General features: G+C 39.5%; 1 protein-coding gene across 3 annotated transcripts in view; it reads left to right on the top strand.

Moving 5' to 3' along the window:
- Positions 1-20,123, top strand: part of LOC148864112 (uncharacterized) — a 28,362-nt gene extending 8,239 nt beyond the window's left edge. For 2 of the 3 annotated variants that reach the window (XM_088981052.1, XM_088981053.1), the window contains exons 6-7: positions 64-108; positions 19,816-20,123. In XM_088981052.1, the coding sequence (XP_088837178.1) occupies positions 64-108; positions 19,816-19,975 (205 nt within the window). In that variant the 3' untranslated portion in view covers positions 19,976-20,123. Of the gene's footprint in view, positions 1-63; positions 109-2,910; positions 3,611-7,497; positions 7,554-19,815 lie in introns of those variants that run through there. The other variant, XM_088981054.1, reaches the window with a different exon arrangement.
- The last annotated feature ends 1,966 nt before the right edge of the window (positions 20,124-22,089 follow it).

Raw genomic sequence — 22,089 nt, 5'->3', positions numbered from 1 at the left:
CTAGAAGCTGCTTATACTGTTCATTAATACTGATTAAGAATGTTTTGAATTTCAAACTTGCAGAAATGGTGTATCTAGAAAAGGACCTCGGCAAGAAGAACTAATGAGGTAAATATTTCTTGATCGTCCCATGTCTTGATTCTCTTTCATTTTTAACTTGAAGTAACTTCCTCTTGAACACCATGTGACAAATACAGAGCAATTCCTGTTACACAAAGAAGCCATTCTTCTTTCGTGTTGCACATGTATGACAAAAATTGCAATGACTCCACTACTGGGTCCCCAGCCTCTCTAGGCAATACTTTCACCTTGTTGGTTATTGTATGCATTTAATTTCTTTTAGATGTTCAGAAGAGGATGTATGCTTAGATAACCCTGAAATATGGCTTCAACATTTTGACCAGGTTGATAAATGGAGTTACCATCTACTTATTCACATACATATGATATGTTTAACAGTTGATTGAAGTTTTGAACATTGCAAGCAAGATGGATCCTTTCCTACTTTATCCTTTAGCAAGTGCTCTCATTTCTTATCAAGTCATCTGTGTATTCTTCCAACGTCTTTTCTTTCTTTTATAAGCAATAATGAATATAAATTTTATTAATAAAAATAATATTTTTCTGCTATTCAGAAGAATGAACAACAAGCTATGAGAATAGCATTTTGCTAACCACAGTTTTTCTAATTGTACTTTTAAAGTTTCCCCTGGTCCAGGTGGTCCCCAGAAAAGACACTCCCTTGAGAACCCAAATCCTGCTAATGAACCTACCAAGTTATTTGCTGTTCTAGAATCCATCAGAATGAGCAGTTTTCAGGTTGGTAGGCAAAGCTATAGCTTCTATCAAAAGAAATCATAACTTCCAAGGTGCCCCTTTCCCTAAAATCAGCCCATTAATGACCACTTAAAAGGCTAGTAAAAGGTTTATTCTTTTATAAGTATGAGTAAAATATTTCCCTGTTATCCTTTACAACTCATCCAATTCCTGTATTGCCCAGATTGCCTAGGTTTCAATAGTTGAAGTTTAATCTTGTTTTTCTAAGCTCCAGTACCTTTAATTCAGAATTCCTATGCAGTATCAAGAATATGATAACCATTTTAAAGTAAAAAAATTATTTATTAAGAGAATGGAAATACACACAATGGTGATAAGAAATCACCGTAAAGAAATAAACATAACCATATCTTGATTACTCACACAACATCAATTCCCACAAGGAACTTGTGGGTCTTGGCACAAGCGAGCCATGGCTTTAGTGAAGATATCAACCAGGTGAAGCTCAAATGAAATGTGTGGAAGTATCATTGCCCCTGCTACAAATTGATCACTAATGAAATGACAATCAACATAAAAAATGTGATCATGTGTGAGTCCCCCTTGATCATATTGTCTTAAATTTATGGGGTTCTTTTCACTTGTTGATTGAGATGGAGCCATAATCTTGCATGCCATGGTTATCAGATTGAACATCAGAAATCATGGAGATTTTAATTCTTCATGTCTGAAATTGTGATTTTAAGCAGGAGTCCAAGAGATAGTATTATAACATAAATTGGTACAACATCATAGATTTTTTTGGCAAAGAAGATGGGAGAGTTCGTGGAGGTAGGCCGTTGGAAAAGAACTTTGAAGATTGAAGCTAAGGAGCTCCTATTTGAGGAACAGAGATTAAAAGGTCAGCTGAGCTTGAAAATCAGGGAAGCAAAGAATGGGATGGTGCTGTTAGAAGGTTTGGGGGTGATTGAAGGGCTCAGGGAGTTTGTGGAAGGTGCAAGTAACAAAGGCAAACAAAATAGTTGGAAAGAGTTTCTCTCAGAAAATGGAAGAAGATTTGTAGTAGAGTGTAAGAGAAATTCTAAAGGCTTTTTCATTTCTGAGACAGAATTTTTTGGCAAGGGTAGGAAGCAGATGGTCTGTTTCCCAGAGGGAAGGAAAAGGCAGGGCTGGAAGGCAGTTCATGGGGTATTATGTGAACTGCTGCAATGGTTGGGTGCTAAAAGAGAAGTAACAGAAAAAGGGAAGATAAGCAGTTCTACTAGCCTGGAGAGCAATAATAAGCAAGAGACTCTTATAGTGACAGCTGGAGCAGGTAAATACAGAATGGGAGTAAACCTATAGAGAGGATATTGGGAAAGTAAAGTTATAGTTAAAGCTTCAGCTCGGATTCTAGATTGGAGGAAAGTTGGAGATTTGTTAACAGCAAACTTGAAGTTGAAGAGTACGTTTATATTAACACCCTTTGAGAAAGACAAGGCTTTGCTGGACTTGCTTGAGAATAGAGTAGAAGCTGAGGCTTTAAATATCCAAGCTGAACTTGGGAATTTCACAATGTCAAGATGGTGTCCAGGATCAAACTCCAAAGATTTCTTTGTTGAAGATGAAGTGCTGGTGTGTCTCTTAGGCCTTCCCTTTCACTTGTGGAAGCAAGAAACTGCTGAAGCCATTGCTCTGATGTGTGGAGGATCACTAGGAGGTGTATTTTGGGGAGATCTCTTTTCAGCTTCCATTTTATTGAATGGAGTAAAACCTGAGGAGGTTCCTCGAAAGAGAGGTGCGAGTGGAAGGACAATTTTACTCAGTGTGGCTGGCTTCATCCATTGAATCTGAGCTTTGGAAAGAGGCTCATAGGGAGGGAGATGAGAAGGTTGAAGAAGAAGAATTCCGTGGCAATAAAGGACTGGATGGTCAAACAAGAACGGCACTTTCACTAAAATGGAAAAACAAAAAGGTAGTACTCAGGGGGAAGGTCTTATGTGTGTAGAAGAAGAAAACAGTCTGCTGGACGGCTGGACTTTGCACAGGTTGTAGCTGGCGCCAATATGGCATTCTTAAACAAGGAGAAGGTGTTGGTTCAGGGAAGAACTGAACCTAGGTTTGATAAAACTAAACCGAGCGGTGGGCTGAACGTGCGCTGCATGACCCTATTAAATGTCACGTGAAGCCACGGGTTTTTAAGAATGGGCCAAGTAATAAGCTAAAGCCCATGTTGAGGGAACCAAGTGTTAGTAAAGGCCCAAACGGGTCAGCGGTCCCAACCCAGTTACTTAAAAAGGCGTGTGAGCCTTTAAAGACTCATGTGACTGGGGATAGACCTAAGGTAGACGACAGAAATCGTCTATCGTTGTCTTCCTCAAGCTCTTCGACCTCTGCGAAGAATCTTTCCCAGGCTGCTGTTTCGAAGTTTCCTACTCAGTTGGCTGGCTCTCTACAGTGGCTTCTAGTGAAAAAACCTCAACGATCATCTCCTGATCATCGTAATCCGTGCTCTATCAAAAGAGGTAATCTAGAGAAATCTGACTTGAATCTTTCGTCTGACGAGGAGGATTGCTCTGATTCTGATTCTGAAACTGAGGATACTTTGAGCCTTGGCAGTATTGACCTCTCTCAAACAAAGGACCTCTTTGAAGATGACAGTTTAAACACTGAATTGCTGCTCCTAGAGGAAGACAGTTGTGGCTCTTTGACAGGATTTCAAGCGGCAGCTCCCTCCCCCCCTCCAGGTTGTACTTCACATAAGATCCGTATGGGTTCAACGGCTGTTACGGAAGTTGTACAGGGGGCATCTACTCCAACAAACAAACCCTCCTTTGGACTGCAACATGCTCAGGTGATCAGAACTCATTACTGTTGTGCCATGCAGAATCACCAATTAGGGGGCAACCTTTAATGGTAGCTTCGGCTGCATTGGTTAATAAAATTTGATTGAACCTAGACAACTTCCAGAGATCAATCAGTCAGGGGGACCAGGCCTAGATTCGATGCCTCTGATAGCACCTTATGCTCATGTTCCCACTCTACCAGTTCCCTTTGATTCAGGTACACCTGTGGATTTGTTTTCTGTTACTAACAAGGGTCCTATGCCTGAAACAGGTACTTTGGCTTCTCAACCAGAAGGAATGGCCAACAGAGGGGAGAGTGGGACTGCGGCTAAGGGTTGTGGAGAAGAGGAGGGGGAGGTCTTATTGAAAAGGAAACAGGAAGAAGAATTAGAGAGAATTTGGGAGTGGATCTGTGCTCTCTTGGAGGACTATAAAGAGAAAGAAGAGCAAATGGAGGTTACCCCTACAAAATTGGAACAGAAAAGGAAAATAGAGAGTGTTTGAGTAGATAAAAGTAGGAAAAAAGGAAAAGAAAAGATCAGAGGTGGAAAGACTAATATCAGATATTGAGGGTGATATTGAATTCAATGGCCTAGGGGAAAGAAGAAAGGGCCTCAAGTAAGGGTGGGTGAGGGTGTTTGAGAGGGTTTTCTACTCTTTAGTAATGAAAATCATAAGCTGGAATGTGAGGGGTTTAGGAAGTGCAAGGAAGAGAAGACTAATAAAGGAGATGCTCAGAAGAGAAAGGCTTGATGTTGTTATGCTACAAGAGACAAAATTAGAAGGGATAGATAGAAGATGGGTTGGAAGTGTGTGGAAATCAAGAGGGATTATTTGGGTTTCCACTCCCTCTTGGGGAGCTTCAGGGGGTATAATTACCTTGTGGAAAGAAGATGTTGTAGAAGCAGTTGAGGAATTAGTAGGTAACTTCTCTGTGTCTCTGAAATTCAAAATGGTGGAGGGTGATTTTACTTGGCTGCTAACCAATGTGTATGGGCCCAATAATTACAGAGAGATGAATGAATTGTGGGAGGAGTTGTATGGCGTTCAAGGGTTATGGAAAGGTCATTGGTGCTTAGTGGAGATTTTAATGTTATTCGGTTCACAACTGAGTAAAATAACCCTCATCAATCCATCACGACTAGTATGAGGAAATTCAATGATTTTATCAATAGAATCAATAGAGGGGATTGATGGCTAAAGGGTTACCTAGAGTTACTTCGGATCACTGCCTTATTCAGTTAGGAAAGGAACCCTTAGACTCTGGACCTGGACCCTTTAGATTTGAGAATATGTGGTTGTCTCACCCAGACTTCGTAAAAAATGTTGAGAGTTGGTGGAGTGAAGAGCCAAGGGGGTGAAGTGGAAAGGATTTAGATTTCATAAAAAACTAAGAAATTTAAGGACAAAATTGAAAGCTTGGAACAGGGACCATTTTGGGAGGATAGAGGATTTAAAATCTTCCTTGTTGACTCAAATTGAAGAATTGGATAAGAAGGAATCCCAAAGGACTATGAATGCACAGGAACAAGAGTTGAGATGGAGTTTAAAGAAGGAATTAGAAGAGGTCCTGATGTGAGAAGAGATTTCATGGAGGCAAAAATCAAGGTTTAAATGGATCATGGAAGGAGATGGGAACACAAAATTTTTTCATGTGATGGCCAATGGGAGAAGGAGGAAAAACTTTGTAGCACAACTTGAGATTGATGGAGAGGAAATCTCCTCCAAGAAGAGACAACCAGATGCTTTGTAGATCATTTTAAGTCAATTCTGAGAAGACCTCTTGATTGTAGGGTGGAAGTGGATGATCTAGACTGGCTAAGTCTTTCTGAGAGGGAGAGGGGATGGTTGGAAAGAAACTTTGAGGAGGAAGAGATCAGACAAGCAGTTTTCTTAATGGATAGATCTAAGGCTCCTGTGCCAGATGGATTTACGATGGCCTTTTATCAAGATTGTTGGGGCATAGTTAAAAATGATTTATTTGAGGTCTTCAGGGAGTTTGAGGATAATTATGTTGTTAGCCCTAAAGTTAATGCTACTTTTTGTAGCTCTTGTTCCCAAGAAGGCTGTCGCTAAGCATCCTAAGGACTTCAGACCAATTAGCTTGGTGACTAGTGTTTACAAATTTTTGGCTAAGGTCTTATCTTTGAGGATCGAAGTGGTACTTTGCTCTCTAATTAGTCAAGCTCAAGGTGCTTTTGTACAAAGCAGACAAATAGTAGATCGGATTTTGATAGCTAATGAATGTGTGAAGGAGATGAAGAGATCAGGTAAAAAAGGTTTTGTCTACAAATTGGATCTTGAAAAAGCGATTTGGTGGATTGGAGCTTCCTCTTAGAGGTGCTAAGAAAGTGTGGGTTTGGGGAAAGATGGTGCAAGTGGATTAAGGGTCGTCTCACTTCTTGGCATTATTCTATCATTGTTAATGGAGTAGTTAAGGACTTCTTCCCCACTTGTAGAGGCCTAAGACAAGGTGATCCACTCTCCCCCTTTTTATTCACTCTTGTTGCTGATGTGTTAAGTAGATTGATTGCAAAAGCAGATAGGGAGGAGGTATTGAGTGATTGGAGAATAGGAAGAAATAGTGTGCTTGTGACTCACCTTCAATTTGTAGATGATACAATAATCTTTTGTGAAGGAAGTGACTTCAGGAAGGTTGGGAACCTTAAGAACTTAATTAATTTTTTTGAAAAGGCCTCAAATCTAAAAATCAACTCTAAAAAAAGTTGTGTGGTGGGAGTCAATATGGAGCTCAAGAAATAGAGGCTGTTGCAGGTTGCTTAGAGTGCTCCACCTCATCCTGGCCCTTAACTTATCTAGGTCTTCCCCTAGGAGCTAACCCAAAGGAAAGCCGCTTTTGGATCCCTATTGTGGAAAAGTTTGGAAAGAAGTTGGCAAGCTGGAAAAGAATTATATATCTGTGGGGGGTAGAGTGACTTTGATTAAATCCACACTTGCTAATTTGTTGGTTTACTTTTTGTCTGTCTTTAAGATTCCTACTAGGGAAGCTAAGAGGATAGAGAAGATGAAGAGGGACTTCCTGTGGGAGACAGGGCAAGAGAATGATCATTTGATTAGATGGGAGATAGTTAGTCGAACTAAGGAGGAAGGAGGATTAGGATTAGGGAATATTACTTTTAAGAATGTAGCTCTTCTAGGTAAGTGGTTGTGGAGATGGCCTTTAGAGAGGAAGAGGTTATGGCATGAAGTGGTGGCAAGTATCTATGGCTGTTCCGGAAATGGTTGGGATGCAGGGGTATCTAGATGGGCAACTCTTGCAACACCTTGGAAAGTAATTCATTGCATCCTCCCATAGTTCCTACGCTTTGTAAGGTATGATGCTTGCTTTGGGACTCGTGTTCTTTTCTGGGAAGACACTTGGGTGGGAAATTTGCCCCTTAAGGATCTGTTCCCTTCTCTCTTCTCTATTTCCCTTTATAAAAAAGAACCTATTTCTTCCTTTCTTTTGTCCCCGTATGCCCCCTTTGTTGACAAATTGAGACCTTGGCTTCCATAGAGGGTTGAGGGATGAGGAATCCTTATCAGTTTCCAAGCTCTTATTGTTACTTGATTCTGTTTGCCTGGACCCACTCATTTCTGATAGGAGGATTTGGACTTTGATTCCGAAAGGGTCGTTTACTTGTGCATCTTTCTTTAATTCCCTTTGCTCCAGTTCCTCTCCTTGGGCTTTTCCAGTTAAGGAAGTTTGGTCTAGGCCTATTCCCCCCCAAAATAGTTGTGTTTTGTTGGGAAGTTTACTATGGTAAAATCAATATGATGAATAACCTACAGAAGAAAAGACATTTCTTGTGTTTATCCCCTAACTGGTGTATTTTGTGCAAAGCACAAAATGAGGATTGTTACCACTTATTGATTTCTTGTCCTTTTGCTGCAGCCATTTGGAATTGGGTATTTGATTTGTTTGAGTGCAGGCGGAACTTGTCAGCTGAGGTAAATTTGTTGTTTTCCCCTTCTACCTTTGTGTGGACCACAAGAGGGAGAATCATGTTGAAGTGTATAATAGCAGCTCTCCTTTAGACTATTTGGGAAAAGGGAAATTCCAGAATTTTTCAGAAGGAAAAAAGCATTCTTGAGGTCAAAGAGTGTATTGTTACAAGGACTATTTTGTGGCTGAAATCCTTAAAGCTCTTTGAAGATTATTCCTTTGAGGATTTAATGAGGAATTGGTCTGCAGTTGCCCTCACTTCCTCTAGGAAGCCTAGAGTTCAAGTAACTTGGACTCCGCCGATGGAGGGTTTTGTTAAGCTGAACTTTGATGGAAGTAGTCAGGGTAACCCAGGACCGTCTGGGATTGGTGGTGTACTGAGAGATGAGAACAGCAACAGCATTGCCTTTCTTTCAGGACCGGTGGGAATAGGAGACTCTATGAGGGCTGAACTCCTAGCTGCGGCACAAGGGGTACAGATTGCTTATCAACTTGGAGTGCAAAACTTAATAATTGAAGGAGACTCCAAGGCGGTAGTAGGATGGTTGGCTGACCCAGGTACTGTCACATGTAACTTTAAGGATATCATAAAAAAGGTCAAATGGCTATTGAGGGGCATGACCGTTAGAGTTCAGTGGTTGGGTAGATTGGCTAATACCTTGGCTGATTATCTTGCTAAACAAGGGGCTACTTGGGTTTCATTGTATTGGGCTTCTCTGTAATTTTCTTTTTCCCAAGTTATGTTCTTTAACTAAAGGGTTGATGGTTTCTTCCATCTCCCCTTCTTAAAGGGGAGGTAGCATCTCGTGCCTCTCCCTTAATTGTACCATCTTTGGCTTTGATTTAATAAATCTGACAATTCACTGATCAGAAAAAAAAAAAAATACATAACCACTCCACCTTACTCAGCACATTGCAAAGCCTGGAAACATGAAATAAGAGTATATCAGAAAAGAAGAACGTACATACTTGGTCAATATTATCCACTTATACATCCTTCCCTGTAAACAACAGACTATGATACTCCAATGCAGCTCAAAAATTCATCAAATCTTTCCAATTTCCTACCATTCCACTTCAGCTGCTCTGACACCCCAGTTAATTCCAAAACTTTCGTTTATCCCGTTGATCAATAGAATGCTCTTTTCTTCTCTAAGGCTCCTATCAATCCATGTATTATAGAATCTTACAACTCTCTGCCATCCCCTAAATGGAATATCCATAGAAATCCCTTTAAAATCATCATAAGACAACCCAATGAACAACTTTCACCTTTATGAGATCAATAAGATAATGGGTGTTATTATTCTTTGCTTTCACTACTCTAGCTTTCATTCAGTCCAGAAACTCTACTGCAGCTTTCCATCTTTCAATATCTATGGTTAACATGTATACATATCCAACATTTTTTTGATGAATGATTAGGCAATTTTATTAAAGAGAGAAAAAAAGGGGAGGTACAACCATCCTTGGAGGAGGCATGTGATGCTACCTCCTCAAAGGTATTAGTACAGACCCAAGCACTGTGCAATTATAAATTATCCCAATACAAAGATACACGAGAAAACCCTTGCTTAGCCAAAGAGTCTGACAAAGCATTAGCTGGTCTGCTGACCCATTGGAAATTGACTGTCATGCTTCTTGTAATCCATTTTACTTATCCTCATAAGATCTCTGTAGCCCCAAGTGATAGTGTCCGGATTCTGCAGCCAGCTAACTATGACCTTGGAATCTCCTTCAACTACCAGATTTTCCACTCCAAGTTGTCTTGCAATCTGTGAACCTTGTACTGCTGCTAGTTATTCAGCTCTTGTTGAGTCACCCACTCCTACTGGGCCTGAGAATAAGGAAATAATGTTGCTGTTCTTATCCCTCAAGATTCCACCAATTCCTGAAGGCCTGGATTACCTTGACTATTGCCATCAAAATTCAACTTAATTACTCCTTTTGGAGGAGGGGCCCACCTTGCTTGTAATCTGGATTTCTTTGAAGCTAATGATGCCACTGCTGTTCTTGTTAGAATGCATTCCTTTACTTCCTCAGGACTCCTTTATTTTTCTTGGAATATCCTCGTGTTCTGTTCCTCCCAAATGGTCCATACCATGGCTGCTCTTATGCATTTCCACATAAGCTTTCCTCTCTTTGTTGGCCATCCTAGAATTGACGGAGCAAACAGCATATTTACATTAGGTGTCAGGTTCCGTCTACAGCCAAATAAAGAAAAAACCCAATTCCACACATCTGCAGCAAAGGAACAAGATATTAGCAAGCGGTAACAGTCCTTGTTCCATACTTTACACATTGAGCACCAGTTTGGGTTCAAGCACAAAAAGGTCTCTTCTTCTATAGGTTATCCACAATATTAATCTCACTGTGATATACGTCCCAACAAAAAGCAGTTATTCTGGGGGGAATGGGCCTAGACCAAATTTCCTTCACTGGGAAAGTCCAAGGGGGTGGAGAAGAACAAAGAAACTTGAAGAAGGAAGCACAAGTAAAGGAGCCACTCGGTAGCAAAGTCCAGATTATACCATCTAGCTTTAGGGGGTCCAGGCATATATATCCAACATTGCAATCTAAAATGGCTCCTTTCCTTTTTTCTTACTACAGAAAGCTTTTTATTGAGGATCCTACAATAAGAACCTTCTTACTAAGGATTTTCTTTCTCATCAGAGAATTCTGTCTTGTCTATAAGTAGTCATGCCTGGGGGGTCTGGACCCACAGATAGCTTGTGAGGGAAGTCAAATGCCTAGCAAGGGAGATTAGAGTAAATTTCAGGTGGTCTAGAAGGTCAGCAAATGGATTAGCTGACGCTGACACTGTAGAAAAACAAGGGACTATTAGGGAGGAATTGTTTTGAGCCATTTTGTAAGTCTGAGATACTTTGAGGGGTCAGCACCCTCTTCTTAGGTGGTTGACAGTTGTACTTTGATAATCTTTTTTATTATTGAAAGTTACCGTTTCCAATCAAAATAATTCTGAGATTTTCCCCCTTAGATGGTAACACTCCAGTATTCCCATTCTTTGTATTAGTGAGATTCCAATGCCAAAGTAGGATAGGTTTGGTGGTGAAACTCTATCCCTTATCCTTTTTCTCTTTAATTCTTCTTTTCTTCCATACCTTTCAACATACAACTCCACTCAAGTCAATTAGGGCTTTACCCAGATGATTCAGGAATTATGTTTATAAGGGTTTGATTTAAATTATTTATGCCCATCATCAATCTGATTAACTCTCCTTTAACTGTACTTCAACAATAAATGTCTTATTATATGCATTTACATATTCAAGAAAACTGTAGGCATACAGAATTGTGTGCAGAAGTATTTTTATGTAAATCTTGAAAATGTACCCAAGTTATATGAAACGATGATGGTTAAGGCTAATCAACAAAATGTGCATATGATATATACTGAGACATTTGCAAATAAAAAAAAAAAAATTCTTGTCAATACTCAGGGTTATTAAGGCCTATAGGTGATTCTAGGCAACACCGGAGCTCCTAGTTGCCTAGGCACTTAGGTGATAAGAATTTTACAAAATAACAAAACTAAATTTAACAAAATATATGACACTAAACAGAACAGAATGGTGAAACAGGATTCATGTAGCCAATTCCATATGGGTGGGATAAGGCTATCATGATGATGATGGAAAAACTAAATTGTAGGTTAGTTCCCTGGTTTTATCAGCATGCGTACAAATTAAAAAATAATAATTTTTTTTCAGATACATGCTTCCCATTGCAAGCTGCGTCCTCTCCTAACAACAACAAGAAAACAGAAAACAAAATCAATCTACAATTGAGCCCAATATAGTTGTTCCCTGTTTGTCTCTTGCTTTGCTAGACAATCAGCCAAAGCATTTTCTGATCTCCCTACCCTTTGTGGTCTTACACTCAATCTCCTTGTCAGCCATTTGAATTTTCTAATTTCATTCATAAAACATCATATTATGGACTCTGGGTTCTGTGGCCAACCCACTACCAACCTAGAATCCCCTTCAATTAGCAGCTGTTTGACACCTAGCTGAACTGCAAGCTGTGCACCCTGGATGGAAGCTAACAATTCCGCCCTAGTAGAGTTCCCAACCCCTGGAGGACCCAAGTAAAGGAGGACCACATTACCAATTCCGTTCCTTAGAACACCTCCCATCCCAGAGGGACCTGGGTTACCTTGACTGCTGCAGTGCTGCCATCAGAACCGTTCAAGTTTGAGAATATATGGCTAGACCATCCAAATTTCCTGGAGTGGGTAGAAAAGAAATGGGGTCTGCAGGCTTTAGGTTGGTTTGGAGGCTGCAATTGCTGAAGGGGGAGATTAAGTGCTGGAGCACAACAGTATTTGGGGACATAGGGAGAAGAGAAGAAAGAAGGAGATTTTAGAAAAGATGTCTCAATTGGACAGATTAGAGTAGGGAGTTGTTACTAGGGAAGTAGGGAAGAGGAGAAGGAAGGGAAAGGTTGGAACTTGATTTGAAGAGATTAATTTACAGAGAAGAGGAGAGCTTTTGACAGAAATCAAGAATGACTTGGCTGAAAGCAGGTGACAAAAACACTGCCTTCTTTCATGCCTATGCTAAAGATGAAAGAATTTTATTTCTATAATTCAGGTGGGGGATAAGATGGTGGAGGCCTGGGATGAAATTCAGGAGAAGATGGTAGGGTTTACAAGAATATCTGTATACTTCAAGAATATGGAGCCGGATGTCCCTTGGTGAAATGGCCACCAAGAAACTGAGTGATGTTTCAGAAAATTGGCTTGAGAGGGAGTTTGGGTTGGAGGAAATTAAGCAGGCTTTAAAGGGTGTAAATGGGGATAAGGGCCCCGTGACTAGATGGTTTTGGCCTAATGTTAAAGGAGTTTTATAAGGAGAAGATCTTGGACAAAATGGCAAATGCTACATTCGTATCATCGATTTCAAAGAAGGATGATGTGGTGGAGCTTAAGAATGGCGGCGAAAGCGGGGAGCCTGTCCCCATCCTCACCAACAGGGACAAGGTTATCCCCATCCCCGTCCCAACGGGGATCCCCACTCCCCGTGATTTTTTATAATGTCAACCATTTTTTTTGTTTTTTATTTATTTAAAAAATTAAAAATAAAATAGTTAAAATTTACAATCCTATTAAAAAGATTCAAATATATTCAACCACATTTTTTAAAATATTAGCATACATACATACATGATTTTCCATCCCCGCGGGGGAAAATCATCCCCATCCCCACCCCATTCGGGGCATGTCCCCGTGGGGATCGGGGAAATGGGGAAACTTGCCATCCCTAGTGGAGCTAAAGGACTTCAGACCAATTAGCTTGATAACAACACATACAAATTATTAGCCAAGGTTTTGTCAAAAAGATTGAAGGAAGTGCTTCACGAGATTGTGGGGAAAGCTCAAATGACTTTTATTGAAGGTAAACAGATTGACATTGGGAAAGCCTACAATCATGTGGAGTGAGGATTTTTAGAAGAAATTCAAAGGCTGATGGGATTTGGAGAGAAGTGGAGGAGCTGGATATTTGTGTTCATATCTACAGTTTCATGGTCCAAACTTATAAATGGGATCTCCCAGAGTTTTTCCAAGCACCTAGAGTTTGCAATGAAGTGGTTATGGTTAATGTTCCACTATTGTCTAATCTAATCGCCAAAGAATCCTGTCCTTGTTTCCTTCCTTCTGGCCTATCATATCTAACAGACAATAGTGTGCTAATTCTATTAATTTCGAAATTTTGAAAAATAACACTAATATAATAAATATTTAATGTGTTGAGGCCACAGATGTGCAGTTGTAAGGCACATCTTTGTACATATGTAATATTTACATTAGTATACTGCCTGTATACTTTCTTTTGAGTTACTAATCAAATAAATAAATAGAGCAATGTCATATAGTTTTATGTAAGGTGCCAACAATAGAAATCAATGTTTGTAAATCAGGATGAATTCCTTGTGAAGAGAAAGAAGAAGAAGATGAAGAGTTTCAGCAGTAGAGAAGAAAAGAGAGGAATGAAAGAGTGGGATGATAACTAGAATTGAATTAGTTCTAGTTTCCAACCCCTCATTATATTTTATACTTGACTTAAAAGAATGAAAGATTACAAGGCCCTTAGTAGGGCTGCTACTGAAGTAGCTGAACAGTCACAGCTTAAAAAACATAAGCTAATGGGCCTAAAGCCCAACAACTGCCTAACTTAACAACTTAAAATAAGAACAAAACAATTGGGCCCAATAACTAGAAATCAGCCCAACTCAACACTCCCCCTCAAGTTGGGAGTAAATGTCACACATTCCCAATTTGCGTAGATCATGCTCATAGGTTCTTCTACCTGTACACCAATCTCTCCCAATAGGGAACGGATCCAGAGAAGTTCTGAAACTCTATGTACCATGGCTCTGTATTCGACTTCAACACTTGATCTTGCCACCACTGTCTGTTTCTTACTCTTCCACGAGACAAGGTTACCCACAACAAGGGGGCATACTCCCGAAGAGATCTCCTGTCATCAAGGCATCTTGCCCAATCTACATACGTATAAGCCTCTAGTTTCAATTGTCCATGATCAACAATCAATATGCCTCTGCCCGGGTGTCCTTTCAGATAAACAAGAATCCTGTCAACAGCCTCCCAATGCTAGACTCGTGGAGCATGCATGAATTGACTTACCACACTTACTGCATAAGAAATGTCTGGTCTTGTCATACACAAGTATAGCAGCCAACCCACAAGTCTTTGATATCTCCCTATGTCCTTTACTGGCTCACCTTCTTATGCATTAATTTTGTGATTCTGATCAATAGGAGTACCGATTGCCTTTGTTTCAAGCTTCCCTATTTCTTGAAAAAGATCCAAGACATACTTCCTCTGAGAGATAAAAATTCCATGTTTTGATCTTGCAATTTCAATGCCTAAGAAGTATCTAAGTTCTCCAAGATCCTTAATTTCAAATTCTGTGTAGATTCTTCTTCAGACAATCAATCTCACCTAGGTCATTTCCTGTAACAACAATATCATCCACATAAACAATTAGGACTGACACCAAGGATCCCCTTCGCTTCATAAACAATGTATGATCGGATTGAGTCTAAGTGTATCCAAAAGCAACCAAGGCCTTCTTGAACCTGTCAAACCATGCTCTGGGAGATTGTTTCAAGCCATAAAGTGACTTCTTAAGCCTGCATACCTTTCCCTTTTTAGCATCACTGTATAAGCCAGCAAGAAGATCCATATACACTTCCTCTTGCAAATCCCCATTTAGGAAAGCATTCTCCACATCAAGTTGAAATAGGGGCCAAGAGTATGTGGCAGCAAGAGAGAAGTATCCAAACAGAGGTCATCTTTGCAACTGGTGCAAAGGTCTCTAAGTAATCAATGCCATAGGTTTGTGTGTATCCTTTTGCAATAAGTTTGGCTTTGTACCTTTCTATACTTCCATCTGCCTTATATTTTATTGTGTAAACCCATCTGCATCTAACGGTCTCTTTGCCCTCTGGTAGGTTCACAATCTCCTATGTCTGGTTCTTAATTAAAGCTTCCATCTCTTCCTGCATAGTTGTCTTCCACTCAGGTTTGGAGAGAGCCTCACTGACACCCTTGGGTATAGACACAGAGTTAAGAGAGGAAAGAAAAGCACGATAAGAAGGAGAAAGTCCACTGTAGGATAAGTACTGTGAAATACAATGAGCAATACACTTTTTCTTCCCTTTTCTAAGGGCAACAGGAAGGTCTAGGTTATCTGTAATGGGATTAGTAGAATCAATGGGAATTGAAACAGTAGAGGGATTAAGAGGAATATCTGAATCCGTGTCAGCTGAATCTTGAGTCTCCAAGGAACCGACAGGAAGTGATGTGAGTTCTGCTGCAGTGGAATCAACCTCCTTGTGAAGTCTCTGTCATAACGTTGAGAAGTAGGATGCAAGGGAGGTGGTAAAGTAGGTGGCACAGAAGTGAACACAGGGACTGGAATTGGGAGAGGGATAGACTGCTCACTCACTTCCCCAAAACACTCCCCCTGAGAAGGATTCTTCAAGAAGAAGTATGTGGACTCAAAAAAGTGACATCCATAGTAACATACCAACTCCTAGAGACTAGATCATAGCAGCAGTACCCTTTGGGTCAAACTCCGAACGGTAAGGACTAAGGATATGTGCAAAGCAGACACACCCAAACCCCCTGAGAGGAATATGAAACATCTCCCCCTCAGGAAAAAGGAGACTGAATGGGGTGCTGAATCCAAGTATACGAGAGGGCACCCTGTTAATCAAATATACTACTGTGAGAACTGCATCGCCCCAAAACCGAACTGGAACTGTAGATGTGATCGTCATGCTTCTTGCAATCTCAACAATGTGTCTGTTCTTCCTTTCTTTAACACCATTCTACTATGGACTGTAGGAACAACTGCTCTGATGGACAACACCATATTCTAGCAGATATGAAGCAAAGTTTTTTCAAAATATTCTCTGGCATTATCTGATCTGAACACCTTTATTCGTGTTCCAAACTGTGTTAGCACCATCTGATGAAATTGCCTTACCAAGGATGGTAGCTCATCTCGGGATCTCATCAAGTAAACCCAAGAATATCGAGAGAAATCATCCACAAATAAGAGAAAATATCGATAACCACCCATAGAAGGAACATGATAAGGTCCCCACACATTAGAATGAATAACATCAAAAGATGAAGAACACCTTTTATTACTAGCTTTAAAGGAATGTCTACAATGCTTTCCAAGTTGACAACCTTCACACTCCAGACTTGACAAACTAACAGACTCAAATAGCTTTGGAAACAAAAGACTCAAAGAAGAAAAAGGCAAATAACCCAAACGATTATGCCAAAGCATAATCTGACCCATAGACCCTAACTCACTATCCTTGCTAACATGATGACTTTGATGAAGAGGAAGCACATCCATGAGGTAGATTCCATCCACTTCACGACCACTCCCAATCGTCCTCTTTGAATCCAGATCCTGCAATATACAATGACCAGGAGAAAAAATTACTAAACAGTTCAAGTTCTTAATTAAACTACTAACAGATAATAAATTAGTGCTCCATCTGGGAACATGAAGGACAGAGGGAAGGGAAATGGAATCATTAATCTTGACAGACCCCTTCCCAACAATGGGAACATGAGATCTATCAGCTGTGGAGACCCTGTCTCTGCCAGAATAGAGCTGGTAAGAGGAAAAAATAGTGGAGCTATGGGTCATGTGCTTTGAGGCTCCAGAATCTATAATCCAAAGAGGTCCCTCCTTACTTGAAGTAGAAACATAATTTGCAGTGGCATGTGAACTACCTGTGTGAGCAAAGGAAGTAGAGTGAACTCCATCAGAACCACCTGTACCTTGTTGTCTGCTTATTGCTAAACTAGAACTGGTTGTAACCCGCTGATTCAGAAACTACCCATACCTCTCAAGTTCGGCCCTTACTGCAGCAGCTGCAACAAACTCCAGAGCAACTGTAATAGGAGGGGCCGGCACCGGTGACTACCGTGTGAGCAATTACCTTCTTATTTTTGAGTCTATTCGGCACAAGATGTGAATGAAGCTTCCAGCAAGTATCTCTTATGTGTTTAGGCTTCTTACAGTAGTCACGGATCAAATCTTTTTTGTCTTTCTTCTTGATCTCACTACCACCCCGGTCTCCACCTTGTTTAGGTCTCACAGTACTAACCATGGCTGATTGATCAAACCCAGAATTTTTCATCATTACATTTTTCCTGCTCTCCTCCCCTGACATAAAGGCATATGCTTGGGAGAGGGTAACACTATCCCTGGAAAGAATGTGTTGTCTTGCAATATCATACTCGGGATTAAGGCCAACAAGAAATTCAAACACCCTATACTTCTCTAGGTGTTTTTGGTAGGCAGTTGCATCCTTAGTGGTTTCCCAAGCAAATGTCTCTAAATGGTCAATCTCCTGCCACAGGGTTTTAAGGGTTGAAAAGTAAACTGCAATAGGTCTATCTCCCTGCCTTCTAGCAATAATTTGATTTCTCAATTGACAAGTCCTAGCAACATTCTCCCTTTGTGAATAGGTTTCTACAACCCCATCCCATATTTCCTTAGATGTATTTGCCCATAAAAAGTTTTTACTTATATGGGGCAACATGGAATTACATAGCCAAGTCATCACCATATAATTCTCCTATACCCACCAGGAGTTGTTAGTTTCAGGTTTCACTTCTTCACCAGTGGTATACCCTAACTTCCCACGAGCACCAATGGCCATCTTTGTAGATCGTGACCATTCTAAATAATTTGAACCATCCAACTTAACTGTAGTAACGGTCCCACCCCGAAAAGGTCTCCAGCACCTCCTCCCACTGGCTTCATTTCACTCTCGAGCTTGTTTTCAACTCCGTGACCTCCATACTTCTCAAAAGGTGCAAAGAAAATTACTGCAATATGCAAGAAGATCAAATGAATCACTTTTGAAACCAACGACACCTTTCTGATGCCCTAGATGGTCTTCCCACAAAAGATTCCTTTTCTACGGGATAGGAGAAGAGAGAAAAAAGGCAGCCACTCTCTCCAGAAACCTCCAAATCAGGCAGGACTTGAACTGCCCCCTACAGAAAACTCCAAGGAACCCTAAAAAATTAGGGCGCCACTTCCTAGGTCAAAATTGAAGAGTCCAAAAGAAACAAGACTCCCCCTTTCTCCAATTTTTCTTGATTTTGATGAGAAACCCTAGACCAGCTACAGGGCAAAACAGATTCACCAAAAAATCAAAAAACTGGGCTTACCTGAGATCTTTGATCAGCCTCTTAAATCACCATGAAGTCGGCTGATCTAGGGCTGCATGAGAAAACAGCTCAAGGAACCTTTGGCCTTGCTTTGATACCAAGTAGAAATCACTGCTTGTAAATCAGGATGAATTCCTTATGAAGAGAAAGAAGAAGAAGATGAAGAGCTTCAGCAGTAGAGAAGAAAAGAAAGGAAAGAAAGAGTGGGATGATAACTAGAATTGAATTAGTTCTGTCTGCTAACCCCTCATTATATTTTATACTAGACTTAAAAGAATGAAAGGTTACAAGAATGCCCTTAGTAGGGCGGCTACTAAAGTAGCTGAACAGTCACAACTTAAAAAACATAAGCTAATGGGCCTAAAGCCCAACAACTGCCTAACTTAACAACTTAAAATAAGAACAAAACAACTGGGCCCAATAACTAGAAATCAGCCCAACTCAACACCAATGAGCTGGTTGGTAAGTTCTCCTGCTGGTTGTAACAGAGCCTTGGGATCGAATCCCACCTGCATCTGAGCTGGGGGGGTTTATGGGTTTGGGGGATGGGCCACCCCCCTTGTTTTGCCCCTTGGAGCAAAAAGAAAGTCATATAGTTTTATAAAATAAAAGTTTAAGAGTAATGAAAAGGGAAAAAAACAAGGGTCTTAGGTTGGGGGCCAAGGGTGGGCGAAGAGAGAGTAGTGGTAGAAAAAACCTCCTTTATCCTTTTTTCCGCTCCTTAGGATTTCTCTTCTCAAAACATTTTGTCTTTTATATTTCAATAGTAAAACCTTAAAAACGAAAGTAACATAGAAAACATATGATAGAATTTATCTACTCACATACTAATAAGATGTAGCCATTGTAATAAAATTATAATAGGGCACCCATCTTGTGATTTCTAGTAAGTAGTCCTTTAAGCAGCTCTCAAGTTGCCTAGATCAAACCTACACAACCATGTCAATACTTGAAACACAACCATACAAGCATATCACCAAGGGGGTGTTTGCCAATAGATAGAAAAAAATTCAAGTGGCTGAAAGAAGATAAGGCTGGGTTGTGGAACTATAGCAATGAAAAGAAAATTTTCAAGTGGCTGGCTAAGGATATGGAAGTTAGGTACAGTTGGCTGAAGAGATGCTAACTCTTTTGCTGATGGGTTAGCCAAGCAAGGTGTGGTTTGGGAATCTATGTTTTGGGCTCTTTTGAAATTCTGTTTTATTGCTTTTCTCGGGGCTCTTGCCCCTGCCCGGGGAGTTAAGATAATTTATCTCCCCCTCCTTGTAATTAATATTTTTATTATTTTAATGAAAGCTTCTGTTATTGATCAAAAAAGAAAAAAAAAAATAGATAGAAAAAAAAAGACTCATATATGATGGTATGATGGTGAAGACCCTCTAAATCCAGCAATTCTCAATTCCTTCATAACATTAGAGTCATTGTCAGTACATAGATACGTTTTTTTATGCATCTTATAGATTTATTATTATAAGAAATAGCTAACATTCATCAATATGCTTGAATAGTTTCTCTGTGCCTTACGACCTGAGCATGGGAGGGAAGAATGAACCATGGGCAGAGGAATTCCTTGCTTCCATGATGACCAAGTGGGAAAGATGTAAACAAGCATGGGGGAATTTGCAGATGGAGGTTAGTGAATGCTATCCACAAGCAGTTGTATTGTAGTAATTATTATAAGACATTAATTTTTTTGTTACTATAATTAATTGCTTGTCCCTTAATCAATTAGCATCTATGTCCAATTAGTTCTAATTAACAAAATCCTTGAGAGGAGCTTCCCAGCACTTAATGTACAAATCCCTCTTATCTCTTATTTCTCCTGTATTTTGATTGATAGCAATGAATTGTTTGATAATATGAAGAAAATAGAGAAAGCGGAAGGGTACACTCACCCATCCACCCTAAATCAAGGAGGCAAAAAACACAAATACAAATTCTTATCCATCAAGGTTTCAAAGCTACCTAGTATAAGAGATCCTTGAATCTCTTCCCGAGCATTACCACTTGCCATCAAGAAGCAGTCACTGAAGTCCACATAGACATGATCCAAACATGCCAATATCTAGCAGCAGCCTGAATTTTTATTGTTTTTAATCACTAAGGCCATGATGTTCACTGCCCTGGGCCTCCTCATTCATTTAATTCTTGCTCATTCTAGGCAAGAATGAATAACATTAGTGTGTTTGGTTAAACAATTTTTGCCATGGACCACATTCTTTTTAAAATGAAAAATAAGCTCATAGCACAAAAATTGAGGTAACCTGCAGTATAAAAGATAATCATGACCCACTTTGCTCATTTTTATTCTTTGAGGAAACTCTGCTTACAAAACTGTTGCCATAGTTGTTTACTAGTGGACTACCATGGAAACTCACCTTAATAGACATTGACTGCAGGCAGTCCATCGGTAAACATCCATGCTAACAATTTTGGAGACCTAGGCTGACAGTTTATGAATACTGGCACAGCTTTTTTTGTAAGAATGAAAATAAGCAACATGGAACACTTGCCAGTTAGAAAATACTTCATTTTTAGGAAAAAAGTGTTTGGCTCATAGAAATATTTTCTCATTTTGCCTATTTTTACCCATTCTTGTCCATTTAGAATTTCATCTTGGGTAAGAATGAGAAAAAATGAGAATTGGACCAAACATGGCTTAAGCCTCTCAACCTCAAAAAAGTTTTATAGTTGGCATCCTCGGCTGCAATTTGGATGGATTGTGCTGGATTTAGCCTAACCAATGCCCAATCCAACATAGTTGATCCAACCTGAGGTTTTGATGTCTTTAACCACAACTGTGGTTGTATTAGGTTCAAGATTCGTAGTATATCATAAACACAAAGTATTAGAAAGGCAAATGTAGGAGATCTATCAGAATACACTTTGGCTAAGCATGGATGCGGTGACAAAATTAAAAATATACATGGATACATTAAGAAAATTCAAATAAATCTCAAAAATACATCAACAAAGCTAAATCCAATTCACAAATGATTATAAGTAGATAAACACATGTTTTATTAGTCCATGTGAAGTGTGAAGTGTGAACCACTAAGAACATTGGCAAATGGTAGAAGAATTAAAAAAAAAAAAAAGAAAAAAAAAAACTTCAATGAAGAAAACTTGTCAATTTCAATGATCAATTTGAGAAGAGGTAAAGTATCAATTCAATAGAAAAGAAAGAATAAAAGACCCATGAACAACCAGAGGTGTTATACAATGGGAGAAATACAAAAAACTAAGGGAAACACTGTCTCTGGATTACAAAATAGGGTTTTTTTTTTAATTTTTTTTGTTGATATAATATTAATGAGAAAAAGTTAATAAAAATGGCTTGCAAAGTTGAAACTTCAAGTACATGTCATATTAATAAATTATAATGTTATAGCTTAGATGATGATGATGATGGTGGTGATGGTTTTGATGTGATTAACATGGAAGCATAGAATAATGCAATCCCAATTCAGCAACAGTGAACTAGAAAAACTAAAATCATATTCTTAATAAAGAACCTAATCCAAATAACTATTTGTCTTCCCTGTTACAAAATCCAAATCAATATTAGTGGCTACCATTATTAACCTAAACTTGTTCATTCAGAGGGTGTTCACCTAAAAATATTTTCTATATTAGCAAAAGGAACATGATTTTAATTGTGGCAGTTGTTTTTGTTTTAGAAAATAAAACCATACATATTGTGGAATACCCTCTAAATGAAGGAAAAAACAAAAAACAAAAAATGTGTACTTGGATGTGTGTATTTTGAAAGCAAAATATTC

Source organism: Nelumbo lutea, chromosome 3 (assembly GCF_056320005.1).
Source record: "Nelumbo lutea isolate HS-2025 chromosome 3, American lotus-T2T, whole genome shotgun sequence".
Classification (NCBI taxonomy): domain Eukaryota; kingdom Viridiplantae; phylum Streptophyta; class Magnoliopsida; order Proteales; family Nelumbonaceae; genus Nelumbo; species Nelumbo lutea.
The sequence above is the reverse complement of the archived record's forward strand: the minus strand, read 5'-3'. Positions and strand labels throughout refer to the sequence as shown.